This window comes from Cricetulus griseus, chromosome 9 (genome assembly GCF_003668045.3).
Source record: "Cricetulus griseus strain 17A/GY chromosome 9, alternate assembly CriGri-PICRH-1.0, whole genome shotgun sequence".
NCBI lineage: Eukaryota > Metazoa > Chordata > Mammalia > Rodentia > Cricetidae > Cricetulus > Cricetulus griseus.
The window spans coordinates 10,948,760-10,976,034 of record NC_048602.1 but is presented as its reverse complement, the minus strand read 5'-3'; the positions used below and the strand labels follow the sequence as shown (position 1 = coordinate 10,976,034).

General features: G+C 54.3%; 2 protein-coding genes across 5 annotated transcripts; both read left to right on the top strand.

The window, feature by feature from the left end:
* The first annotated feature begins 6,428 nt into the window (after window positions 1-6,428).
* Window positions 6,429-21,129, top strand: Ccdc9 (coiled-coil domain containing 9). 4 transcript variants are annotated; one of them, XM_027431043.2, is made up of 15 exons: window positions 6,429-6,520; window positions 8,907-8,960; window positions 9,076-9,180; window positions 10,616-10,714; window positions 11,015-11,263; window positions 14,037-14,120; window positions 14,209-14,382; window positions 15,931-16,112; window positions 17,910-17,965; window positions 18,066-18,201; window positions 18,421-18,514; window positions 18,590-19,010; window positions 19,407-19,499; window positions 20,279-20,328; window positions 20,818-21,129. In XM_027431043.2, the coding sequence occupies exons 2-15, from the start codon at window positions 8,958-8,960 to the stop codon at window positions 20,839-20,841; spliced, it is 1,770 nt and encodes a 589-aa protein (XP_027286844.1). In that variant the 5' UTR covers window positions 6,429-6,520; window positions 8,907-8,957; the 3' UTR covers window positions 20,842-21,129. The 4 variants fall into 4 exon arrangements, with proteins under 4 accessions (XP_027286844.1, XP_027286845.1, XP_027286848.1 ...); XM_027431044.2 differs by lacking the exon at window positions 20,818-21,129 and having other exon boundaries at window positions 18,590-18,950; window positions 20,279-20,397; XM_027431047.2 differs by lacking the exon at window positions 20,818-21,129 and having other exon boundaries at window positions 20,279-20,397.
* Window positions 21,130-21,408: 279 nt separating this feature from the next.
* Window positions 21,409-23,263, top strand: LOC113837328 (putative transmembrane protein INAFM1). The gene is given in 3 exon segments (XM_027431048.1): window positions 21,409-21,466; window positions 21,498-21,601; window positions 21,603-23,263. Coding segments are annotated over 3 exon segments (582 nt in total). The 3' UTR covers window positions 22,023-23,263.
* Window positions 23,264-27,275: the final 4,012 nt, after the last annotated feature.

The following is a 27,275-nucleotide window of genomic DNA, read 5'->3' as shown; positions in this document are numbered from 1 at the left end:
CCGCTCTGTCCCCGTGGCCGGGGTCTGTTTCCCCCGCTCGCCCGCTCGGTCCCCGTGGCCGGGGTCTGTCCCCCCCCCGGTCGCCCGCTGGGTCCCCGTGGCCGGGGTCTGGCTCCCCCGCTCGCCCCCGTCCTCGGTTCCCCGTCTCTGGGGCGCCCAGGTCTCTGGCACCCGTGCCTCCTCCCTCCCGGTCCCCTGCACCCCGGGGCTAGGCTCAGAGTTCACTGTGTTTCTGTGTTTAACGATTCTGCAGAGACAGCCCGGGGGCGCCCCGCATCCTCCTCTCCCCTGCCTGGCTTCGGGCAGCAGGTGCCATACAAGGCAGACTTCAGGAAGGACTTCCCGCCCCGGTCCCAAACTAGAGCGTTATCGCTCGGGCCAGGCGGCCCCGTGGCTTCCGGAGGCGCCCGGGCGGGATGAGCTCACTGCAAGTTGGCGAGGATTTCATCAGCTTCCTCTGCCCGAGTTGCCCCAGTGCTGGTCCCGCGCCGCGAATCCATCGTGCGTGTGCTGCCCCCTAGCGGCGCGAGGTGGGAGCGCAGGGGCCTCGTGGCGATGGCTCCAGTGCTCCTCACAGTCACCCCGGGGTTTTTATAGACTTGGCTCTCGCGGTTCTGGGACTCGAACCCAGAACCCCTACCACCGAGATGCTCTTCCAGCCCCGGGTTGACTGCGTGTGTGGCTGAAGGCTGTGTGTCTGTTTAGGACTTCACACATCCTGGGTAAGTCCTCACACACCTGGAGTTGCATCCCTAGTCCATTGGAAACTAAAAAACAAACTAAAACTGTGTGTAGGGGCTAGAAAGACACCTCGGTGGGTAAGAGCACTGGCTGATCTTTCAGGGTTGGCTTCCTAGGACCCACAAAGGGGTTCGTTTATACCTCCAGTCCTGGGGATCTGCTCTTCTGGCCTCTGCAAGTACTGCACACAGGCAAAACCGCAGACATAAAATAATAAAATGCTTTTTAAAATCTAAAAGAAAAGTTTTGTGTTGGGCCAGGCGTTGGTGGCTCACACCACTACTCCCAGCACTCAGGAGGCAGAGGCAGGCGGATCTCTGTGAGTCAAGGCCAGACTGGTCTCCAGAGCAAGATCCAGGACAGGTTCCAAAGCTACACAGAGAAACCCTGTCTCAAAAAAAAATAAATAAATAAAAATAAAAAAAAACTTTTGTGTGTGTATGTATGTGTGTGCGCGCATCTGCGCGTGTGGCCAGGCGGAGGGCTTGCAATTTCCTGGTGCTGGAGTTACAGAGTGTGATGAGCTGCTCGTTGTAGGTGCTGGGAACCAAACTCAAGTCCTTAGAAGAGCAGTACTCACTTTTAAACCATGAACCGTCCCCCCTGCTCCTTTTCAGCTTGTCACTTTTTGTGTTTGCTGACAGGATAAACGCCTAAATGGCTGCGAACCCACCCTGTAGCCCAGGGAGGGAGGCCTTGAGTTTACCAAATTCCTATCTCAATTGCTCTCCTCTATTTGTCTTTTTCAACGTTTACGCGTGTTCACACAATCAAACTTGGGAATGCCAAGGTCAAGAACAACTTCTAGAAGTGGGTTTTCCGCTTCCTGCCACGTGTGACCCAGGGCTCCAGCTCAGGTTATCAGCCTTGGTGACAAGAGCTTTTTTTACTCACAGGGCCGCTATGTTGGGGCCCTCCACCTAACTTTTTCATCGGGGTTTTTCAACAATTTGACTAGTGAGCTCCAGGGACCTACCTGTCTTTGCCTTCCTAGTTTGGGGATTACAGACGTGTGATGTAGTGTTTAGCTTTTACTGGGGTTGTGGGGGTCTGAACTTTACTGACTGAACCATCTCCTGGGACCCTGACTTTTGTTTTTTTGTGTGTGTGTTTTGAGATAGGGTATCTCTGTGTTGCCCTGGCTGTCCTGGAACTCACGAGGTTTGTTGGGAGAGGGGAGAAAGAGTGAAAGAGGGAAAAGCCAAGTAGGAGTGAGGACACCAGAGAGGAGGGGGGGACAGAAAGACAGGAAAGAAACAAGAGGAAGAAGAGAGGCAAGAGGGGCGAGAGCCAGACCCCTATTTTTAATTTTGGTGTTTGAGACAGGGTCTCTTGTAGCTCAGGCTGGCCTTAAACTCCTTATGTAGCCAAAGCCGTGCTTGACGCTCAGAAACTCCAGTCTTTGAGCTGGGAACCATGTGCTAGGCGTCCAGACTTATTTGTTGAATGAAAGTCTGGTTTCTAACTGCAGACACCGCCCCCTGGTGGTGAGTGAGGAGCGCCACACTTGTGAGCTTCTCAAGGTTCTGGAGGCGGCTCTTGTCAACCTGTTGGCAAGTCAGCCAACTAACTCTCCACAAAGAATTCTCTACGATTTTTCGTGAACAGTGTGTGTGTCTGTAGTATTGAGGATGGAACGTAGGGCACGCACTCTCAGCACGGAGTTACATTTCAGCCTTTTTTTGTTTGTTTTGTTTTCTTTTTCTTTTTCTTTTTTTTCTTTTCGGTTTTTGAGACAGGGTTTCTCTGTGTAGCTTTGGAGCCTATCCTGGCACTCGCTCTGGAGACCAGGCTGGTCTCGAACTCACAGAGATCTACCTGCTTCTGCCTCCCCGGTGCTGGGATTAAAGGCATGCGCCACCAAAGCCCGGCTTTGTTTTTTTATTATTTTTCACATTCCAATCCCAGTTGCCCCTCTTTCCTCTCGTTCCGCTCCCCCCATCTGTTGCTCAGAGAGTTGTTTTTTTTTTTTTTAAGATTTATTTATTTATTTATTTATTTATTATGCATACAGCATTCTGCTTCCATGTATATCTGCACACCAGAAGAGGGCACCAGATGTCATAACAGATGGTTGTGAGCCACCACGTGGTTGCTGGGAATTGAACTCAGGACCTCTGGAAGAGCAGCCAGTGATCTTAACCTCTGAGCCATCTCTCCAGCCCCTGCTTTTGTTTTTTGAGATAGGATTTTTTTTTTTTTGCAACAGCCCTGACTGTCCAGGAACTCTCTTTGTAGACCTGGCTGGCCTTGAACTCACAGAAATCTACCTGCCTCTGCCTCAGGAGTGCTGGGACTAAAGGTGTGGGCCACCAGTGCCACCAGTGCCTGGCATTTTTCTGTTTCTTATTTATGTGGTTGCTGTATTTGCATATGTGCCTGCAGGACAGAAGAGAGCATCTGATCCCATCATATGGTGAGCCAACATGTGGTTGCTGGGAATTAAACTCCTGTTCTCTGGAAGAGCAGCCAGTGCTCTTAACCACTAGGCCATTTCTCTAGTTCTGCTTTGTGACTTTTTTTTTTTTTTTTTTTTTTGGTTTTTCGAGACAGGGTTTCTCTGTGTAGCTTTGGAGCCTATCCTGGCACGCACTCTGGAGACCAGGCTGGCCTCGAACTCACAGAGATCCTCCTGCCTCTGCCTCCCAAGTGTGGGGACTAAAGGCGTGCGCCATCAACGCCCAGATGCTTTCCCTTTTTAAACTGGTGTTAAACTGGTGTAAATTTCTGGCTCCAGGTAATCTGCCTGGATCTGCCTGGGGTCATTTTAATGTCAAGTAAATAATCCAGAAATTATGTGCTTGGAAGTGATAATAATGGCGTTCCCCACTGAGAATTTGTAGTTTGCTTTTGATTTGTTTATTTTATTTTTGAGCTAGGGTCTCACTATGTATCCCTGGCTGGCCTGGAACTCCCAGAGATCTGCCTGATTCTGCCCCCGATGTGTTGGGATTATGGGTGTTTGCCACTATGCCCTGCCTATGTGTTCTTAGGAGCCGCTTACAGATTATTTACTGTAAAACATGTGTGTCTAATAAAAACATTGCATATTTCAGGTAGTTAATAGGGAAAAAATGTGAATATTCCTGACACAAAGAAAGTGAGCCTAGAGGCGTTGGTGGAGCATGACTTTAATCCCAGCACTCGGGAGGCAGAGGCAGGCGGATCTCTATAAATTCGAGGCCAGCCTGGTCTACAGAGCGAGTTCCAGGACAGGCAAGACGACGCAGCAAAACCCTGTTTCAAAAAAAGGATATGTCAGTTGCCCTGATCTGATCATTGCACATTGCTTATTAGAATCAAACTATTACTGTATGGCACCACTGTGCACAATTATGTATCAACTAAAACAAAACAAAGCAAATCCTTAGACTGGGCATGGTAGCCCCTACCAACAATCCCAGCACTCAAAAGGCAGAGGCAGGTGAATCTCTGTGGGTTTGAGGACAGCTCGGCTTAAGATAGTTTCAGACCAGCCAGTGCTACACTGTGAGAATAGGTCTCAAAAATAATTAAAATATTTTATACCCCCCCTCGTCTGAAACAAAACCCAAACAGGCAGGTGAAGTGACTTGGTGGCTAAAGGAGCCTACTGTCAAGCCTCTATACCTGAATTTAATTCTTCGACCCCAGGTGGTAGGGTAGAACCAATTTCTGCCGGTTGTTCTCTGATCTCCACATACCTGTCCTGGCATGCATGCAACCTTCCCACCCAAAATTCAAACAAACAAACAACAAAAAAAACTGGGATGGGAAGAATAATTCACATTTGTAAATCCCAGTATTCAGGAGACCGAGACAGGAGAATCGCCTGGAGTCTGAGGACAGGTTAGAAACACAGAAGAGAGTGTCTCAGAAAACTAAACTGCCGGGTGTCGGCAGTGCATGCCTTCACCTTTAATCCCCCCCATTCAGCTGCCAGATGCAGGCTGATCTCTGAGTTTGAGGCTAGTCTTGTCTACCGAGCATGTTCCAGGACAGGCTCCAAAATAATACAGAGAAACCCTGTCTCAAAAAAACCAAAAATAAAACCAAAACAAAAAACCAAAACCAGGGGCTGGAGAGATGGCTCAGAGGTTAAGAGCACCGACTGCTCTTCCAGAGGTTCCGAGTTCAATTCCCAGAAACCACATGGTGGCTCACAACCATCTGTTATGAGATCTGGTGCCCTCTTCTGGTGTGCAGGTAGACATGGAAGCAGAATGTTTTATACATAATAAACAAATAAAAGCCGCGCGTTGGTGATGCACGCCTTTAATCCCAGCACTCGGGAGGCAGAGGCAGGTGGATCTCTGTGAGTTCGAGACCAGCCTGGTCTACAAGAGCTAGTTCCAGGGCAGCCTCCAAAGCCACAGAGAAACCCTGTCTTGAAAAACAAAACAAAATAAATAAATAAAATAAGTATCTTTTTAAAAAAGTTGCATATTGGCTTAGGGGTTAAGAGTGCTTAATACTTTTGCAGGGAAACCGGATTCAGTTCCCAGCTCACAGCTGCATGAATTCCAGTTCATGCAAAGGGTCCATCTGCCCTTTGGTCTCTGAGGGCTGCAGGCACTCATGTGGTACACAGGGATCCATACAGGCAAACAACCCCCCCACCACAAATTATACATACATATATATATATGTATATATATATATATGTAATTTTAATTTTTTATTTCATCTTATTGTTTTTATTTCGTCTTTTTGTTTTTCAAGGCAGGGTTTCTCTGTGGCTTTGGAGGCTGTCCTGGAACTTGCTCTTGTAGACCAGGCTGGTCTTGAACTCACAGAGATCCCCCTGCCTCTGCCTCCCCAGTGCTGGGATTAAAGGCGTGCGCCACCAACGCCCGGCGAGATGTTTTTTTTTTTTTTTTTAAATAAATAAATAAAACTCAAGTTCAAGCAAGTTGCTTAACAGGTAAAGGAGCTTGTGCACCTGATAGTGCAGGGGTCAAACTGAAGTCATCAGGATTGGCTGCAAGCGCCTTTCTTCTTTTTTTTTTCTTTTTTTGAGCCAGGATCTACGTCGTCCCGGCTGGCCTGGAACTGTAATACCTATATTGATGTGTACATATTTATCTCTCAAGCTGTTGTTGACCTTGAGGCCATCCTCCTGCTTTAGCCTCTACGTGCCAGCACGCCCAGCTGCTTTCTGGAAAATTTCAGACGCATTTTTATAAACCGGTTACAGTTTCTAAAGGTAAGGTTTGGTTGGAAAGATGAGGTGATGAAGCCAGTTACGTTTCCAGGGGTCACTGTGGCATATCTGACTTTCATTTACTAAAATAGAGGGGGGGGCCGTTGGTGGCGCATGCCTTTAACCCCAGCACTCGGGAGGCAGAGGCAGGGGGATCCCTGTGAGTTCGAGACCAGCCTGGTCTGCAGAGCGAGCTCCAGGCTCCAAAGCCACACAGAGAAACCCTGAGTCGAAGAAAAAGAACAAATCCAATAAACAAATAAATAAACAAATAAAGAAGTAAAAATGGGAACCAGCGGCTCAAAAGTGTGAGCACACAGACCGAGGGCCACACGTCCCTCTCCGGGGAGGACGCGGAAGAACCTTGCCTGGGCCACCAGCACCCGCCGAGCCTGGGGACGCGGGATGGGGGTGGTGGAAAGGCGCGGGACCCCTTTAAGGCCACCGGAAATGGGCTGTGAGGACCGGAAGCGGCGCTCTTTATTTCCTCTTTTCACGTGGAGCGGACCAGAAGTGACGTGAGAGGCCCGGGAGCTGCGGACGCGGAGGCGGACGGACTCGGGAGTCGCAGACGCCGCGGGGTCTCCGGGACGACAGGTGACCGGGGGGGAGGGGGGGCCGGGAGCGCGCCCGGAGAGGGCGGGGCCCGCTCGCCCACGTGAGGACTGCGGGACCGCGCTCGCGCGCGCGCGCGCGCGCGCGCGCGGCCGGGGAGGCGAGCCGCCGGCGGGGGCGGGGTCAGGGTCCTCTGTGGGGGGCGGGGACAGGACCGCCCACATGGCTGGCGGGCGGGGCGGGGCGCCGGGGGCGGGGCCGGACGGGCGTGTGCGTATGTGTGTGTGGGCGTGTCCTGAGCCCCGGTGGCTGCCAGGAGGGGGCGGGGCTTCAAAGTTGGGCCCCGGGCCTGGGGCGGGGCCAGAGTCTTGGCTTGGAGGACTAGTGGGCCGGCCCGGGACGTTGGGGGCGGGACCGAGCGTCCGTGGGGCGGGGTCTGGGCGTTGGTAGGAGGAGCTGGGGGCGGGGTTAGAGTATTGCCCGGGGGGTGTTTGTGTGTGTGTGTGTGTGTGTGTGTGTGTGTGGAGGCAAGGGGGTGGGGTTTGGACGGTGGGCGAGAGAAAGGGGCAGGGCCAAAGTGGGGCGGGGCCAAGGGAGGTGGGGTTGCTGGGGGCGGGGGAGCGGGGGTACCGAAGGGGCCTTGAGGGCCTGGGGGTCTGAGGTCGGTGAGGAGAGGCCTCGGGGTGTGTCTGTGAGAGCTGGGCGCGGAGCTGAGACCCGGTCGACCTGCTCTGGGCGGAGCCAAAGTTTTGAGAGGTGTGGCCAAGGGGCGGGGCTTGGGCGTTGGTTGGGTGGAGTGGCGGCGACTGAAAGGGGCGGGGCTTGGTGCTGGGGTAGTGCGTCGATGCTGGGGGCGGGGCCAGAGTGTTGCTCTCCGCGTGTGGGGGGCGTGGTTTGGGAACTTGATGGCTGTGCTAGGGCGTGGTTAGTTTAGGGGGTGGGGCCTGGGGCGGAGACATCTCGGGCAAGCCGGGAAAGTTTCTTGGTTTTGGAAATGGGTCCTGATCTGCGGCCAAGATGTCAGGGATCCTTCGGGTGGGGTTAGGATGCTGGGGGGGTGTCATGGTGGCAGTGGTGGAGCCCGGAAGCTTTTCCTTCCACTTAAACGCATCCGAAGCCGGAGGACGGGGCGTGGCCAGAATGTTTCCGGGCACTTTGGGGGCGGGGCTGTAGGGTGAAATCGGAGGCGGAGCCAGATTATTTTAATGTTTTTTTTTTAATGGGTGGGGCCAGAAGTCTGGCGGGGCCTGAAGTGGCATCCCTCTCAGGGGTGGGACCAGGGAGGCTTGTGCAGGCCGGGGGCGCGGCTGCGCCTGGCAGTTTTCTGTCATAAGCCTCTGTAGAAGTTCTGTCTTCTGGGCTAAGTGTCACTATGGAAGTCAAGTCCGGTTCAGGGAGCCCCGGAAGTGGATCCTGGGCCTGCTTGCAGAGCCTTCTCCGGCTTGGTAGGAGACGATGAGTGCTTTTTCAGGATGCCGGGGGCCTGGGCTGACTCAGCCTGAGGGGAGCCGTGGGTTAAACTTCTCGGGGTGTTGCAACTGTTTTTCATTGTGTTTTTATTTATTGTGTGTGTGTGTGTGTGTGTGTGAGCACACGGAGGTCAGAGGACAAGTGGTGGGAGTCAGTGTTAGTATCCAGGCGGTCTGTACTGGCCTGTCCTTGAGGTTCTGACAGGACCCGCCCTCAGCTGCAGCCACTGTCACTATGGTCCCTTTTCAAAGGGCCCTGCCCACCTCCTATCTCTCTTTCTCCCTCTGTCTGTCTGTGTCCGTCCCCCCACCCCCATCCCCGCTTCTCTGCCTGTCTCTCTGACCTGACCCCCCATCTCTCTTCCCTTCTCGTTCTCCTGTCTCCAGAGGCCGGTCTCCCCTCTCCCCTTCCCCTTTTCCATTCCCTCCTTTCCCCTAATTAAAAACAAAAAACCTTCAGGTGAGCTCTGTCCCATGGCATTTTTCTCTAGCGCACCACTTTTTTTAAATGGCACCAGTCAGTTCTCTCCTTCCACTTTGTGGGTCCTGAGAATTGACCTCAGGTTCTCAGGCTTGGCGGCGAGCACCTTTATTCCCGGAGCCACCCCTCTGGCCCTCAGCAAGTTACTTTTTACTGGTTGTAGCTGAGCTTCTGAGATGGGCCCTGGCTAAAATGATAGGTTGTTGAGTCTGGGCTGACATGTTTGTTTGGAGGAATTAGTATTAGGTACAGGGGTGGGGCCGGAATTTTCCCAAGGTGGGTCTGAGTAATTGCGTGGGTGGATCTAAAACTGCAGGGCAGGGTTTGCGTTTCCCCAGGAAAGAGGCGAGACTAGTACTTGAGAATTCCCTTGATGAGGCAGAAGTGCGTGTTTTACTGAACCTTCAGTAAAGGAGAAGAGCCAGCCTTTCAGAATGCTATTGGTCTTAACCTAACCTACCGCTCTCTCTGCGCCCAGGACTCCCCAGTGCTGCATTTATTTTCCGTGAGGGCGGTCACAGCCGATGAGATGGTGAGCTGCAAAGTGGAGAAGTGGGTTGGGAAGGTGGGATCCAGAGGCCCAGTGCTGAGAGCCCGGGTAAAATGCGCTTTGTGGGAGGGTCATTCTTTCCCCTCCTCAACCGCAGGCTGCCACACTAGATTTGAAATCAAAGGAGGAGAAGGACGCTGAGTTGGACAAGAGAATCGAGGCCCTGCGTCGGAAGAATGAGGCCCTCATACGGCGCTACCAGGTGCCCTAGCCCTGCCCCGGGAGACCCCATCCCCTCTCCCCGCAGTGAGTTTTCCCACCTCTGCCTTCAAGCTTTCTCATGTCTCCCTTCACTCACAGGACGCAAGCCAAAGGCCTTAGTCTGGCCTCCCTTCCTCCATCCCATCATTCATTCATTCATCCATCCGCCCATCCATTCATTTATATTCTGCTCCGTGAAGTCTCCAGAGCCCTAGCTCCGTGTTGTGTGGTGCTAGGGATGTATTCCCGAGACTTCTCTTAGGGTTCGAAGTCCAGTTTGGGACATAGTTGCACTCTGTGATGACCCAGACTAGACAAGGCTGGGATGGGAATTAACAGGTCTGTGGGAGTCTAGAGTTCTCCACCCCCTAGCCTGAGGATATTAGGGAGGACTTTCTGGTAGAGGGCATTCTGAGAACTAAAGGGTGCCTCCATATTAGCTAATTGGGAAGGAGATGGGTTATCTTTCACACAAGACGGGCAAATGTTTGGATGCAGAGAGGGCTTGGAGGGTCAGCTGTTTGGAGAGCTGTTGTAGGGAGGTCATCAGGGGCCAGCCATGTCGGGTGGAGAATGCTTCATGGTCCTAGAGAGGCCGTGGAGGGCTTTGAATAGGAGTGACACTTGGCTAGGATAGCTCTTTGCAGGGACTCTCATTTATTCTGTTTGGTGTGGATGAGAGGGAGTCCAGATAGGAGGGAGAAAGCTGGGGAAGGCGTCCTAGTTGGAGAGGACTGGCCTGGCTCAGACTACATTGTTGAAAAAGTCTTAGTGACCAAGGGCATCGGGGCTATCGTGGGAGGGGGAGGGAGGGTCCAGAGCAGGGCCCAAGAGGAGGTTGTGGGGCTGTCTTCAGGGAGGGTCCTGGGAGGGGGGTGGCCTCATTGACTCATTCTTCATGCATTCATTCATTAAAAAAAAAAAAAAAATGGGTTTGATTGTGTGCCAGGCCGCACTGCAGGCCGGGGTTGGGGGGTGGGGGTGTGCACCAACGAACAGTCCGGCAGGTATCCCCGTGTTTTGTCAAGCAGGGGATGAGAACAGAGATGCTGGCAAGTAGGTGGTGAGACCTTTGGAACCTGAGGAGTTACAGGGTCGAGGAACTCACTCTAGCAGAGGAGTAGCTGGTACCGAAACCCTGGGGTTGGAGCCCAGGGCCGCTGTGAGGCCTGGGGAATAGCAAGAAGGCGGGTGTGGGTGCAGGAGCGGGCTCCCACGGTGGGGAAACATTAGGCTTTTACAGATGGGCTCACAGTGGGGGCTTGGGAGCAGCAGAGCAACGTGTGGCCTGTGATGGGAGACGCTGTGACCAGTGTCTAAAGCTCTGGAGAGAAGCCTGAGTGGGACGTGCAGGGAGGGAGAGTGTAGAGGACGACGGGAGTCCAGCTGGTGCACAGGAACCCTAACACCCCGTCCCCCTGGATATTTGCTCCTAGGAGATCGAGGAGGACCGGAAAAAAGCTGAATTGGAGGGCGTGGCAGTGACAGCCCCTCGGAAGAGCCGTTCTATGGAGAAGGAGAATGTGGCAGTGGAGGTGGGGAGTCCAGCATGGCTGGCTGACTTCTCAGCGTGGGGAGCGTGGGGAGGGTGGATGGGGAGCATGGGGAGGGTGGATGGGGAGCATGGGGAGGGTGGATGGGGAGCATGGGGAGGGTGGATGGGGAGCAGCGGGGACAGCGTGTGGGAGCGTGGGGAGGGTGGATGGGGAGGGTGGGGAGGATGGATGGGGAGCATGGGGAGCATGGGGAGGGTGGGGAGGGTTCAGCTGCATCTGGGCCTAGGCTGCCCCAGTCGGCCTTTCCTTTGACTGGCTTCTCTTCCTTTCCCTTTTCAGGAGAAGAGCCTGGGTCCCTCTCGGAGGACTCCTGGGACTCCCCGGCCCCCAGGGACCAGCAGAGGGGGCCGGACACACCCCCAGCAGGGAGGCAGGGCAGGTGTAGGCCGGACATCCCGAGGCTGGGAGGATGGTGCTGGGGAGCAGCTTCGAGGAGGAACTGGGGGTCGGGGCCGGAGAGGCCGGGGTCGGGGATCCCCTCATCTCCTAGGGGCAGGAGACAACTCAACCTCTGACCGCAAGTCCAAGGTAGGCACCAGTAGACCATGAACCTTGAGCCAAGTTTTTCTGTTCCCTGGTATTCATCCATCCTTCCTTCCTTCCTTCCTTCTTTCTTCCTTTCCTTCTTCCATTCATTCATTCATTTTTCGTGTCTTGGGCCTTGTGCATATTAGATGAGTGCTTTACCATTGAACTACATTCTCAACCCTTAGCTTTTACTCTGAGACCGGATCTCATCTCACTAGGTTGCTCAGATGGGCCTTGAACTTGGCATCCTCCTGTTCAGCCTGCTTGGTGGCTGGGAAAACAGGCCTGCACTGCTGTGTACAGCTGGTTCATTTTTTTGGGGGGGGGGGAGGGCAGTTCGAGACAGGGTTTCTCTGTGGCTTTGAAGGCTGTCCTGGAACTAGCTCTTGGAGACCAGGCTGGTCTCAAACTCACAGAGATCCACCTGCCCTTGCCTCCCGAGTGCTGGGATTAAAGGCGTGCATCACGAACGCCTGGCTGCTAGTTCATTTCTTTCCCTTTGCTTTTTCTGCATTCTTGCTTGGATGGGCTCCTCCCTGACCCTCTGTCTCTGTGTTCCTTGCCCTCACCTCCATCTGGTCCTCTAAGGGCTTCTCTCCTTTACTCCCTGAACAGCGCTCTGCATCTGTCTCAGGTTCCAATTCCAACCTTCTGCCTTCTCCTGCCTCTGTTTCCTAGCATTCAGATTGTGCATTGAGTTCACTCCGTGTGTGTGTCTGTATGCCAAGATTCATGAGCGTTAGTGGCCTTGCTGTGACTCCTCCAGTCCCCAGCAGGCAGCTGCCTGGGCTGTGGCTCACAGCTTTGGATGCGAGTGGGTCCGAGCTGGTTCCATGAGTCTCTCTGCCCTTTGGTGAGGTGGCTTTCTCCCTGGGAGTTAAGTTCTTGCTCTTTTAGGGAATGGTGAAGAGACCAAAGGGCATTGGAAGCACTCTCTGCTGTTAGGCATTGTGGCCTCAGGGCAGGCACTCAGCAAATGCCAGACATGGACTGTGAGGGTTCACTAAGCTCCAGCAGGGCTGGAGATAACTCAGCCACTAAAATGCCTGCTGCCTGAGTTTGGTCCTCAGAATCCACGGAAAAGAGATGAGTGTGTTAGTGCAGCCTTGTAATCTGTACCCTAGCAGTTGGAATGCAGACAGGTGGACCCTGGGCTCTGTGGTCAGCCATCCTAGCCTACATGGAGAGCCAGGCCAGTGAGAGGGGCCTGGCGGTGGTCGTGCACACCTTTAATTCCAGCACTTGGAACCAGAAGGATCTATGTGCATTTGAGGCCAGACAGAGAACCCTGTCTCAAACAAAACAAAACAAAACAAAACCCAAAACAACAGCAAACAAACAAAAAGGGTGATGGGGGCTGGAATGATGGCTCAGAGGTTAAAAGCACTGGCTGTTCTTTCAGAGGTCCTGAGTTCAATTCCCAGCAACCACATGGTGCCTCACAACCATCCGTTATGAGATCTGGTGCCCTTTTCTGGAATGCAGGCAGACATGTGGGCAGAATACTGTATACATAATAAATAAATAAATTTTGCTGGGCGGTGGTGGTGCACGCCTTTAATCCCAGCACTCGGGAGGCAGAGGCAGGTGGATCTCTGTGAGTTCGAGACCAGCCTGGTCTACAAGAGCTAGTTCCAGGACAGCCTCCAAAGCCACAGAGAAACCCTGTCTCGAAAAACAAAACAAAACAAAACAAAACAAAAATCTTAAAAACAAAAAACTTATTAAAAAAAAAGGGTGATGGGCCTGGTGTCACGATGCATATCTTTAGTCTGGAAGACAAGCAGATCTCTGTGCTAGTGGGCTCCAGGCCGGCTGGAGCTACGCACTGAGACCCTGTCGCCAAAGGGGAAAAACTTGAGGACAGCACTCAAAGTTGTCCTTCTGGCCTCCGCACATACATGCGTGAACATGCGTGTGCATGCACATACACACACCCGGACCCCAGGTGCAATGGCCTCAGTAGAATCTGGGTTTGTTTCTCTCGTGTGCTGAGCTAAGTAATGTGAATTAGGAGGCCAAGGCCTGCTCACCCCTAGAATTGTTGTCCACAGGTGGACACTGGGACACTGACTGAGAAAATACATTTTTTTTTTTTTTTTTTTTTTGGTTTTTCCAGACAGGGTTTCTCTGTGGCTTTGGAGGCTGTCCTGGAACTAGCTCTTGTAGACCAGGCTGGTCTCGAACTCACAGAGATCCACCTAGCCTCTGCCTCCCGAGTGCTGGGATTAAAGGCGTGCACCACCAACGCCCGGCTGAAAACACATTTTTCTTACATTTTTTGGGCAAGCACTTGGCCATCCCATCAACAGTGGAGGCTGGGAAACGAGAGTCCTGTCCAGTTGGCTGATTTTTGGTTTTTCGAGACAGGGTTTCTCTGTGTGGCTTTGGAGCCTGTCCTGGCCCTCGCTCTGGAGACCAGGCTGGCCTCGAACTCACAGAGATCCGCCTGCCTCTGCCTCCCGAGTGCTGAGATTAAAGGCGTGCGCCACCAACCCGTATTGGCTGTTGTTTGTAAACTCTTGTTAGTGTTGCAGATGGAGGGGTAAAGATTGTGGTGGTCACTAGTTGCTTGCCAAGTTACTATCTCCTACCTCCATGTACCGTTTCTCTAGTGGCTGAGGTATGTCAGGGTACCCTGCATCCAAACCAATTCCAGGCCAGGCACCCCCTGTCACCTGCCTATCCTTGGAGAATTTGGGCTGCCCTGTCTTTTCCACACAGCTAAGTGTGTGGTTCTTTCTGACAGTCTTATGCCATCTTGTGTCCCCAGGAGTGGGAGGAGCGGCGCAGGCAGAACATTGAGAAAATGAATGAGGAGATGGAGAAGATTGCCGAGTACGAGCGCAACCAGCGGGTCAGCACCGGGCAGCCTGCGGGTGGGCAGAGTGGAAAGGCACCCCCGTGCCTCCCAGCCTGCCCACCTGCCAGCTCTTCTGCTGCAGGAAGGGGTGCTGGAGCCCAACCCAGTACGCAACTTCCTGGATGATCCCCGGCGTCGGGGTGGACCCCTGGAGGAGCCTGAGAGGGATCGCCGGGAGGGCAGCCGCCGGCATGGGCGCAACTGGGGAGGTTCTGACTTCGAGCGGGTGCGCTCTGGCTTGGAACACGAGAGACAGGTGGGTGCTGCAGCCTCCCAAGCGTTGTGCCTTGGGCTGGCTGGGTGCTGCTTGATTTGGGGGCTTTTGAGATAGGGACTCAGGCTGGTTTGGCTCTTGCTGCGTAGTTTGGGTTACCATGCTTGGCCAGTGTTTTCTATTTCCTTTTTGAGATGGTGTCTCACTGTCTAGCCCTGGGGACCTGGAACTCCATGCCAGCCCAGTTTACGTGGAATTCCAGCTTGAGATGCACCTGCTGGACTTAAAGCTGTGCACCGCTGTGCCCTGCGGCTAGTGTTTGCATGTTGGGCTTTTTTTTTTTTTTTTTTTTTTTTTTTTTTTGCCATGCTGGAATCGGTGCAGGGTCTTACACTTTCTATGTAAACTATCTACCAGTGAGCTACACCCTCAGTCCTTTTATCTTTATTAAGTTGCCAAGGCAGTCTTGAACTCTTGACCCTCCTGCTTCAGCCTCCCAAGTGCTGGGATTATAGGCCAGGGGAATAAACTGAAACAGAGTTGCGCTGTAATCCAATGGAACTGAATGGGCAAAAGTTTAATGAAAGACTGGGCATTATAAAATGTCATCACCCCAAAGGAAGGGTCAGGGGTGTTTCTTAAGAAAGATGAGCTGAGGGCTGGAGAGCTGCTTCAGTGACTAAGAGTGCCTGCGTGATGCCGGGCGCTGGCGGTGCACACTTTTAATCCCAGCACTCGGGAGGCAGAGGCAGGCAGATCTGAGTTCGAGGCCAGCCTGGTTTACCGAGTGAGTTCCAGGACAGCCAGGGCTACACAGAGAAACCCTGCCTCAGAAAACACAGAGTCGGAATGCTTTTCCATACTGTGGCACATACAGGAAGATAATGAGATTGTATATAAAAAAAGGAAAGACGGGGAGAAGGGTGAGTGGGTAAGCGTGCTTGTTGAATAAGCATTAGGACCTGGGTTTGAATCCCCAGCACTCCCGTGAAAAAAGACTGAGCCGACTCCAGGCATGCCTAGGGATGGAGGCAGGAAGATCAACGGACCTTGCTGGCTGCTGGCCTAGGTCAAATTCTCTGCGGTCAGAGAGACCCTGCTTCAAGGGTTAATAAGCTGGGGCGGGTGACAGAACAAGACACTCCTCTGGCCTCCACGTGTACATGTACACACCCGTGCAGGCTCCACACACACACACATTCAGAGATGGGGAATAAAACTGGAATGTTTAATTCTAGAAAGAAAGATGAGACCCAGCACTTGGGAGGTGGAGGCCGGCCAGTCTGGTGTGGGCATTTTCTCACCTGAGGGTCCCTCTTCCCAAACAACTCTACTTTGTGTCAAGTTGACATAATACGAGCCAGCACAAGGGTTTAAGGGCATCCTTAGCTCTATAGTGAGCTTGAGGCAGCCACTCTGGGCTATGAGACCCTGTCTGAAGCCAAACATAAACAGATACCAGATAGATCTTTCTGAGGCGGCAGCCTCAGCCACTCTGTCCTGTATGCCCTGACTGAGCAGTGGCCCTGTTTATGTATGGGGGAGGGGTGTGGAGAGGAGCTGGGGTTTGACCACCTGTGGTGCCTGCAGGGTCGCAGGGCTGGCCTGGGCATTGGGGGAGACATGACAATGTCCATGACGGGCCGAGAGCGGTCAGAGTACCTGCGCTGGAAGCAGGAGAGGGAGAAGATCGACCAAGAGCGCCTCCAGCGACACCGCAAGCCCACTGGGCAGTGGCGGCGGGAATGGGATGCCGAGAAGACGGATGGCATGTGAGTCAATCCTCCTGCTGGGTCTTGGCTCAAACCACTCTCATCACTGTGGGTATTGGTGATGTCCACAGCATGCCGTGACTTTGCTGTATATGGAAGCCTGTCTTCCTTTTTCTCCCTTTGGTCCTGGGGATTGAACCTCTGGCCTTTGGTGTGCTGACCAGTGCGCAAAGCTGAGCTAGACCCTCAGCCCCTCACTGGGGGGATTCCAGACAGGTGCTCTACCACTGTGCCATCGCTACAGCTCCAGCTTTAAAATTTTTTTAAAAATGCATGTGTATTGAGTGTTTTGTCTGCATGTATGTTTGTGTAAAATGTGTGTGTCTGGTGCCCATGGATGTCAGATTCTCTGAAACTGGAGTTACAGAGGCTCATGAGCTACCATGTCGGCACTGGGAAATGAACCTGGATCCTCTGGAAGAGTATCCAGAGCTAATGGCTATCTCTTCCTTTTTTTTTCCCCCCGAGACGGGGTTTCTCTGTGTAGCTTTGGAGTCTATCCTGGCACTCACTCTGGAGACCAGGCTGGCCTCAAACTCACAGAGATCTGCCTGCCTCTGCCTCCTGAGTGCTGGGATTAAAGGCATGCACCACCAACGCCTGGGCTTTTTTTGTGTTTTTGAGACACTGTGTTATCTAGTTTGGCTTTGACCTTTCAATCTTCCTGCCTATTGGGTCCTACAGTTACAGACAGTTGTGAGCAGTCATGTAGGTGCTGGGAATTGAACCCGGGTCCTCTGAGCCATCTCTATAGCTCCTTATACGTATCTTTTTTATTGAGAGAAGCTGTAGAAGACAACTCTTGGGAGTCAGTTCTGTCGTGTGGACCTGGGTCTGCAGGTCCAATGGCCTTGGCCTCACAGAGTGCCAGCTTGTATATGAAAAGCTTTCTTTGTCCCTTGCTCATGGGCCTGCTGGGCTGTGTTGACTTAGTCTAGCGTAGAACTCTTGTCCACTCAGGCTCAGTGTCTCCCTGCACAGCCAGCAAAGGGTAAGGTACAGGGACAACCTTCAGCTGCCGATCCAGAGTGGCTGGCTCTCTTGGACTCACTCAGAACCTTCTGCTTGCCTGTAGATTGGAGTTGTTGGTAGTGACAGAGTTTCCATGTTTATTCTTTCTTGTTTACTTTTTGTTTCTTTTATTTTGTTGCTGTTTTTTTGCTTTTTGGTTTTTCAGGGCAGGGCTTCTCTGTGTAGCTCTGGCTGTCCTGGCACTCGCTCGGGAGACCAGGCTGGCCTTGAACTCACAGAGATCCGCCTGCCTCTGGCTCCTGATGTCATATGATGATTAAAGATGTGTGCCACCACCCCAGCTAATTTTTTTTTTTTTTTTTTAACATATGTAGCCAAGGTTGACCTTGAATTGGCTACGGAGTCAAGGACAGCCTGAACCTTTGCCTCCATCTCTGCAGTGCTAGATACCTGGTACTGTTCCTGGCCCACAGGTGTCTTTGCTGTTTTGCACACGTGTGATTGCTCATTCTGGGGTGCAGGCCAAGGGCAGCAACCCCAAGGGACTTAGCTGTCTTGGGCTGCTGGATGTACAAGGTGCCGAGGTCCGTGGGAAAGTGAGCCATCTCTCCAGTCCCCACGGTTTTAGTTCAGAGGCCACGTTTGTATCTTTGTCTGGTTTTGCCACTGGAAAGCTAGGTGTGCTTCTCATCCCTTACGCCATCTGACCTCATTCTAACCAGTGGCCCCTTTGGTGATTCTTTGGTTTGATGTGTCCCCATCTCCCCACCTTCTCTTGCCTCTCCTTAGTTCCCTCAGCTATTGCTTGCTTTGCTCTTTTCCTAGGTTCAAGGATGGGCCAGCTCCTCCTACCCATGAACCGTCGTCGTCCCACTGCTATGGTGAGTAGTATCTTGGAGAGAGGGTTAAGCAGTGGGGTTTGAGTGTGGCATGCGCTGTGTCCCCAACCTCTAAGTCCTTGGATCTGGGTTTCTGTTGTAGATGACCAAGCTTGGGCAAGACCCCCTAAGCCTCCCACTTTTGGAGAGTTCCTTTCTCAGCACAAAGCAGAAGTCAAGAGCCGCAGGAGGAGAAAGAACAGCCGACCCCAGGCCAAGGTGGCCCCACGTGCCTATAGGTGGGGTGTCCCTCCCTTGGGATGTTCCCCCCTTTCTCATTGTGTTTGGGTGTGTGGAGTCCTCTCTGGCTTGGGTTGGAGGGTACACTGACTCGCTTGGCTCTGTTGCGTCTGCTGTCCCCTTGGCCTTCAGTGCAACAAGACAGATGCTCTCTGAGAAGTCCATCCCTCACCCAGGCTTTCTCAGAGGCCTTTACCCCTGTGCTCTGTCCACTCCAGTGACCATGATAATCGTTGGGAGACGAAAGGGGAAGCTGTGTCCTCAGCCCCTGAGTCCTCTCAATCCACATCCCTGGAGGAGGCACCCACGCAGGTACAAGGGTGTGAATAGTGGTGGTAGTGAGGGGTTCGGGCCCCAAGCCTTTCTCTGATCTGCCTGTGTTCCCAGGAGCCTCCGGAGAGCCCTGCCCCAGCCCACCGGCCTCCTGAGGAGGATGGTGAGGAGGATGAGGGAGAAGAGGAGGATGATGAGGATGAAGAGTGGGAGGACGTGAGTGAAGATGTCACCGAGGAGGAGGAGGAGGAGGAGGAGTTTGAGGAGGAAGAGGAGGAGGAGGAGGGTCCTAAGGATCAGGAAGCCCCAGCTGTTCCTGATCATCAGCCGGGAGAGGCTGAGCCTGCTGGGAAGACCACCTGTGAGCAGGCAGACCCTGCGCCTGCCAGGCCCCAGGAGTCATTGTCTCCAGATCCCGCTGAACCTCCCAGCCCCTTGTCGACCGCTGGGGACCACCAGCCTGTGTCCGACTGGGGTGAGGAGATGGAACTGAATTCTCCCAGCACTGCCCACTCGCCTGGTGCCCACTCTGCGGGTGAGGCCTGGCCTTTTGGGAATGCCTGAAACTGGCCGCGTGTGTGTGTGTGTGTGTGTGTGTGTGTGTGTGAGAGAGAGAGAGAGAGAGAGAGAGAGAGAGAGAGAGAGAGAGAGAGAGAGAGCGTGCTCGAGTATGCTCCTGTGAGCCCACAAGGGTGTGGCGGTGCTCACACCTCACCCAACTCAATGCCCTCAGCTCATTTCCTAGAGCCTGCTCTTGCTGGTTCAGAGCCTCTGTCCAATAAAAAGTTCACTTCCTCTAATGACACACCCCCACTGTGTCCTTGAGCTCCCCCTGTTCCCCTCACACACACACCCACTGTGTCCTTGAGCTCCCCTCAAGTGGGGAGATGTTTGGAAAAGGAGGGGCTTGACTGAGCCTCCCCTTCTCCAGGAGGTGACCAGCCAGCACTTGCCTCCTTGGAGAGTGAGCCAACCTTGGCAGGAGCCCCGAAGTCTGAAGAAGAGGGGCCTGAGGCATCTCCAGGTGGGGTGCATGAGGCTGGTGGAGGTGGGGGCCCGCTTGCATTCCTGGGGGGGAGGGAAGGGCTTTGGGGTGGTAGGGGGACAGGGTATGAGGTGAGTCAAGTGGCTGTGCCGTGTCTGGGTGGAGCCAGAGTCAGGCCTTGGTTGGTGCAGAGGGTGGGCTGTAAGGCACCAGCCAATAGGAATTGTGAATAGCGCCGGGCCAGGAAGCTGTGCTCAGGGGAAGCTCATTGAGGCTAGGTTTTGGGAAGGAGCTAAAGGCGGGATTCGAAAGCTGAACGTCCCCAGGGGAAAGAGGCTGAATCCGTTGAATCTTGAGTTTGAGACTAATTCTGGTTAGGGACCCTGTAAAAGTAAAAAAAGGTAGGAACGAATGAATGCATGGAGCCGACTGTTAGGCTTATCTGAGGGCGGGGTTAGCGTTTAGGGGAAGACCTGGGTGGAATTTTGGACCCCACAGAGTAGAAGCAAGAGGCTGATGTTGGTTGCCCTAACGTGGTGAGGCTGGTTTCTCTTTCTCGTCCCCTCAAGTGGGGTAGGATATGGAGCAGAGTCCAGGAATGACAGTCCAATGAGTGGTGGCGGTGGAGGCTGTCAAAACAGTTTGGGGTCCCGGGAGGAGGATGGTTAGCTCATTACCCCAGTGCTTCCCAGTAGTCGGCGGGTTAGGTTGGAGGGGGCTGTGTTTCGTGGACCTCCCGTGGGTCGTGGGTCGCAGGTGGGCTGGACAGGGCGGGTCTGGCAGGCCGGTCTTCCATTGACCACTTTTTATCTCCTCAGAGGTGGGCCATGAGGGCCAGGAGACAGCGGAGATCACAGACTTCCAGAGGGTGCGTTTCTGCAAGGTGGTGGCGGCCGCCCCGCCGCCGGGGGCTGCCCGCTGACAGCGCCCGCAGACCTGGGCCTTGGCGCTCTGCACTAACCTCCAGCCGCCTCGCTCCTCCGCTTCTGCTGCACTCTGGCCAGGACAGGGTTAAACGCAGGGGTGGGGGGGAGCCAGGTTAGCGGCGGCGGGCCGGGGGGGGGGCAGGGGGAGCCTCCTAAATGGCCGAGGACCGGTGTAGGCCAGCCGGAACGGGGCCGTCCGGCCCTCGGCTGCTGGGGGCCCTGCGAGCCAGCCCCCACCCCCGGGCGAGCAGGACACTGGAGGACTTGAATTAAATGCGTGCTCCCGCCAACCCTTGAACTGTGCTGCTGGCGGGACAGACGGACGGACGGACGGCTCGGGCTGCTGTGCTTGGCGGGCTTGGCTGTGGCGGAAGAGGCGGGGCGAGGGCGCTCTCCTCCACCCTGACCCCCTCTCCCCTCCCACCCCGCAGGCTCTCCCGCCATCGCCATCGTGAAGACGCTGCTGGGAGGGGCGGCGGCGGAGGCGGCGGCGTCGCAGGTTGGCCTGGCTCCCGGGCTAGCCGCTCGCCCGCCTGCCCGCAGCCCGCTCCGGACCCTGCGCCTCTGGGGTGGGAGGTGGCGGGGGAAGTCGACTCCGCTGGGGCCTGGGCTCGGTGGGCGGGGCTAGCGCTCGGGAGCTGGGTACGCCCCCTGCTCTGATAGACGGGGAACCCGACCCCCGGCGGGCGGGCGGGCGGGCTGGCGGGCGGAGGGAGAAGGGAGAGGCCCGGGACCGGGGGACAGGAGTCCCCGTTAGCGCGCTGGGCGGGCGAGCGGCGGGGCGGGGTGGGGGGCAGGTGGGTGTGGCTGCGGAGGGGCGTGGCTATGGCATCTTTTCTGGATAGTGGTTGGCCGGAGGCGGTAGGGGCGGGCCTAGGATGGGAGGGGTGTGGCTGGGTTGGGCGTGGGCGGTGACTTCGGGCTGGGAGTGAAGGTGTCCTGGGGAGGGGGGCGTGGTCCTGGGGGCGTGGCTTGCTGCGATGGTCTAGGGCGGGGCCGGCGCGGGTGGTGTGGGCAGCGCGATGCGGGGATCGAGCTGTGTGGGCGGCGGCGGCGAGAGCCCCGGTGGTGGCGGCGGCGGTGGCGCGGTGGCGGCGCGGGGCTGAGCGAGGGCCCCGCGGCCGATGGCTGCGGCTCGCCCCGGTCTGCGCCTACTTCCTGTGCGTGTCCCTGGCCGCCGTGCTGCTCGCCGTGTACTACGGGCTCATCTGGGTGCCCCACGCGGCCGCCCGCGGGCCCCGCCGACCCCCTGCCCAGCGCGCCGGCCGCCCCTTGTGCCCGCGCGGCGCCTCCCGCCCCGCCGCCTGCCGCCTCCTGCCTGCCTGGAGCCTCCGGCGGGCCGAGGCCACAGCCGGGGCTGCCACGGAGCCGTCGCAGCCGCAGCCGCAGCCGCAGCCGCAGCAGCCGCCCCGCACCGGGAGCCACAGCGGAGACCGCGCGCCGAGCGCCGGGTAGCAGGCTCGCCCCGCCCCGCCCCATCGTGGCCTGCACCGGCTCCCCCCTCTGCAGCACCCGGCCTCCCCTGCCCCGGCCGCGGTCCCGGGCCTGCCGACCTCCCGGGGCACACCCCGCTCCCCCCGGGACTCACCGCGCTTCCCGGGTCCGTGGTCCGTGGTCGCGGGCTGGTCCCCTCTAACCCTGCGGCCTCGCGGCCTCGGAGGCTTTTCTCTTCCGTGGCTCTCATGTCAACTTTGGGTTGGAATGGGGAAAGGCGGCTTTGGCGGTGTCAGGGCCATTGAAGGTCAGAGACTGAGAAGGCCTCACCAGGTGTCACGGCACGAGCCCTCGGAGAGCAGCGTCGCAGACCATCGTGCGCGCCGGGAACTGCTGTTGGCGTGGCTTACAGCGGCACGGGGACAGAGGTGTCATCTGTGCTCTCATGCCCCCGTCCGGGGTGGGGGATGCTGTAGCTTTTTTTTTTTTCCTGAGGTCACAGAGATGAACCCAGGGTTTGGGTGGTGACAGGACACATTTGCTGCTTTGGGAAAGTGTGGAGTATATCACTGAACCAAAAAGAAAAAAGGTGGGTACAGCCTCTGGTCTGCACTGCTGGTGGTGCCGTGGCTGAAAAGCTGGTATAGCTTGTGATAAAGAAGTCAGGCGATCGAGTCCGTTTCCCCTTACCCGTGACTGCGGCCTGGCCCCAGGCAGTCCTGAGATACCTACCCTGCTGCAAGAAGGGGTCCTTCTGTACGGCCTGCCTTCCCCCTGAGCTGGACAGCATCCTAGGAACGGAGCCTCGTGTCGCATGGGAGGATGTCATCTACCCCGCTGGGCCCCTTGTGTTCCACCAGCATTCCCCACAGGGTGAGGCCCAACAATGTACCTAACCTCTCCGGTCTTGTAAAACGAGGATAGCACAAAATGTTGCTCGGAGAATTAAACTAGTGATCCAAACCCGAGAAAAAACGTTTCCTTGCTCCCTGTCTCCTCCACCTCGTCCTCCAGCCCTTTCAGAATCCCAGCCTGCATTTCCCCCGGTGGCCCGTTAGCTCAAAGTGCCACACACCAGCAAGCAGCTGCGAGTAGTGATCCGAGAGAAGCCCTCTTTTCTGTTCCTACTGGCTTCCACCCTGTCTCTAGAGTGTCTTCCTATATTGTCCCTGTGCTTCCGTGTCTACAGACTTACTCTGTCTCCACAGCGCTCTGCCGCTGAGCTAGGCCCTCCCAACCCTCGGATTTGAGGCAAGGTCTCCCTAGCATGGCTCCCACTGTCTTTGTGTTCTCAGCAATCCTTCCTCTGTCTTCTAAGTGTTGGCATGACAGACGTGTGCCACTATGGCCAGCTTGTGATTTTGAGTTCTGACTGACTGATTTTGGGGGGAGTGGGATAGTTTTACCTTCTCACATGCTGATAAATTAACTCATACCAAACTATTTATGTATTTTTATTTATCCCTCCCAGTGTGTTCACACATTTTGCTGCAAAAAGATATTACCACGCCTGATTGGGGTGGGGGTGGGGGACGGGATTCGGACAGTGCCTGCCTCGGACCCCTGGGGCTTTGCATAATATGTGCAGAACGGTTTTTCTAAAATTGGATCAGCCTTGAGTTCTGAAATGCATCTGTCCCTGAAGACCTCAGCTAAGGGATTGTGGACCTGCAGTTTGGCACACTGTCAAACCTAGATTTATCTTAATTACTAGTCCAACATTATTTAATGTTTTTGGGAAAAAAAACCCTAATTTTCCTTTTTTTTTTTTTTTTTGGTCTCCTATAGTCCAAGTTGGTCTTGAACTTGTGTAGCAGAGGGATGGCTTAACTTTTCCCGGGGAGACAGGAACAAATGTCTCTTCACCCCAGACAGGGCACTATCAAGTGATTTTTTTTTGGGGGGGACGTTAATTAAAGGAGAATATGGGTGACTCAAGCAAGGCAGCCACACCGTTGAAAAGCCCTCTCTGGCAAGTGACTGACAGTCATGAAAGCGGAGTTCCTAGAGCTACCTGAATGACCCACAGGCAGCTGAGCAGACCAGTGTCATGTTACTACTCTCTGGGCCCAATTCACAGGCTGGCCCAGGGCATTCAGTTTTTCCAGAGCTTCTCAAGCCTTGACGATCACACCATGGGCCTCAGAAAGGCCCTTAAGACCTGTCCCATCCCAAGACCCCTGTGGAATCAACCTCTTGCTATGTATTAGTAGTCGTGTGTGTGTGTGTGTGTGTGTGTGTGTGTGTGTGTGTGTGTGTGTGTGTGTATACACGTGGAGGTTAGAGGGTGGCTTTTAGGAGTTGTCTTTCTCCTTCCACCATGGTACACAGGCACTGACCTCAGGCCCTCAGGGTTTAGGCACAGACATCTTTACTCAGTGAGCCATGTTGCATGTTGGTGACAGCTCCATGGTAAGAGAGAGAGAGAGAGAGAGAGAGAGAGAGAGAGAGAGAGAGAGAGAGAGGAGGAGAGAGAGCGTGTGAGCGCAGCATCCAGAAGAGTTCAGAGCAGAGAGAGAAAGACTGAACATGACCAGGTGACTCGACCTGGCCATGAGAGAAGCAGGAAGCAGGTCAGAGCAGAGCAAAGAGCAAAGAGATGGAGGGGGATAAGAGTAAGACAAGCCGGGTGTTGGTGGCGCACGCCTTTAATCCCAGCACACGGGAGGCAGAGGCAGGCGGATCTCTGTGAGTTCGAGGCCAGCCTGGTCTCCAGAGCGAGTGCCAGGATAGGCTCTAAAACCACAGAGAAACCCTGTCTCGAAAAACCTAACCAGAAAAAAAAAAAAAAAAAAGAGAATAAGACAAAGTTCAGGCAAAAGAGAGGGAGCATAATCAAATAGGGCTATAAGGAGGATGAAAGCTGGGGGAGGGGGGGAAGGAAACTCAGGAGCTGAGGGAATTTAGGGTAAGGAGGGGATGAGAAGATCTGGGGAAGATGCTGGCTAGCCAGCATGGACTCTGAAATGTGTGAGACCGAGTGAGCCGGGCGGCCAGCATGTGCTATGGTATGCCAATAGGCACCACAGACAGCCATTTGTCCCTGCTGCCAGGGATAAGGAAACTGGCTCCGTTTGGTAGAGGGGAACCTGCTTCACAAGTTCCTGAGGAAACGCTGGCTTCTGTCCAACCCCCTTCGGACCTGGTAGAATCATCTTTCTCAAGTCTCCTATGGGCAGAGTTCTGTCTGGCTCAGTGAACGGAGCATCAGATGTTCTTCTTGTGCTGAGTTCCCTCATCAATGCCAATCATTCCTCTTCCTCAAGACCCTGGGGGACATGCGTCCCCAATGTCCCATAGAAACCAGCCTATCAGGGACTGCTTTTGTCTTGAGGCAGGATGGGTAGCTCCATTGCTCAGTTTTTCTTTTTTCTTTTTTTTTTCTGCCTCCACAGTAGCCAGACTGAGTCCATACGCCCCCATGTCTCACAGTCTCACAAGCCAGGCTGTGACAGGCTCGCTCTTTCTTTCTTTCTTTCTTTTTTTTTTTTTTTTTTTTTTTTTCTTCGAGACAGGGTTTCTCTGTGTAGCTTTGGAGCCTATCCTGGAACTCACTCTGGAGACCAGGCTGGCCTCGAACTCACAGAGATCCACCTGCCCCTGCCTCACGAGTGCTGGGATTAAAGGTGTGCGCCACCAACGCCCGGCTATGACAGGCTCTTTCATTGCTTGTTTGAAAGTCTTTGCCAATTTGAGCAGTTTGGGTGTGGAGTGTTCCCTGCCTGTCATTGTCTCCCTGTACTTGTGTGTTGAATCCAGATTCAGTTTCTATTAAAGGTGGGCCCCAAGGGCCGGCTCCTGTTCCTCCCTCTGTCATCTACCCCATTCTGGTCTCTTTATGGGCTCCTAGTTCCAACAGCAGCTAAGCACCCTCTAATCTATTTGCTTTTGGCTGGCCTCCATTTCCTCCCCTCTTTTGCATCAGATTTATCCTGAAGTATCAGAGGCTAGCCCTCCTGCCAAGTCAGAGGCCAATATGGAGGATGCTGGCTGCATGTCCATCCTAGTCCCATCACACATCTTATTACACACAGGAGTGGTCACACAATGGCCTTAGTGGCTTGGGGACAACCTTGCCCCATGTATGCTACTCTTGAGAACTGCAGTGTGTTCCGTGTTCCCACAGCCATGTTCAGTGACGTCACTCTCAGGCAGTGGACCCCCCACTCACCCAGTCAGGATGCCACTCCATACCACATAAGAAAAAAAAAAAGTCACCATGGGATTTCCCACCTTGGTTCCATAGTCTGTCATCCATCTGGGGTCATAAGACCATCCCTCAGCAAGGAGACAGACACGTCACCCCGTTGATGGGGGTGTTCTTCTGTGTGTTTGTTTCTCTTACTGGTTGGTGAGTAAAAACACTGATTGGCGAGTAGAGGCAGGAAGATAGGCGGGGCTAGGAGACAAGGAGAATTCTGGTGTGAGAGGGGCAGAGAGAGACGCCATGTAGCCACCAGGAAGATAGTATATACCAGGCATTCTCTGGTAAGATAAGGCCACATGGAGCCGGGCTTTGGTGGCGCACGCCTTTAATCCCAGCACTCGGGAGGCAGAGGCAGGCGGATCTCTGTGAGTTCGAGACCAGCCTGGTCTCCAGAGCGAGTTCCAGGATAGGCTCCAAAGCCACAGAGAAAGCCTGTCTTGAAAAACAAAAAAACAAAACAAGATAAGGCCACATGGAAATACATAGAATAATAGAAATGGTTAATTATTGAGACAAAGCTAGCCAATAAGAAGCCCTAGTCATCAGCCAAACGTTTGATAATTAATATAGCATCCTTGTGTTTACTTGGCCAGCATGTGCTATGGTATGCCAATAGGCTGCGGGACAAGGCTGGAAAGAAACTCCAACAACACTCCATGCTGTAAAGGACAGAAGCTACTTCTAGGTGGAGGAGTGACTATCCTTGCCTTATCCCATATCCCATGAGGGTTAATCCAGTGGGACAGGTTAGGCTGCCTACAGAGGAGATCCTGTCTCTACCGAAAAAGCAAACAACAAAACAGGGCTGCTGAAAACTCAGCGCTCACCTAACACACACAGAGCCCTGGTGTGCTCATCTTAGTCCTCAACTTGATGAGATCTAGAGTCACCTAGGGACAAGCCTCTGGACACACATGTGAGGGATGATCTAGATCACCCGGCATGGGAAGACCTTCACACTGTGGGATACAAAGGAGAGAGCAAGCTGAACACCATTATTCATCTCTCAGCTACCTGAATGGGAGCACAATGTGATCAGTTTGCCTCAAGATTCTGCCGCCATGATGCACTGTTTCCGATTAACCCTTCCTTCTTTAAGTTGCTTTAGCCAGTCATTTTGTCAGGCAACAACTAGGCAAGGTGGCACACACCTGAAACCCCAGCTCTCAGAGAGAGAGGCAGAATCCAGAAGTTCAAAGTCATCCTTGGATACACTGCTGAATTTGATTTTGTCTTTGTTTTTCGAGA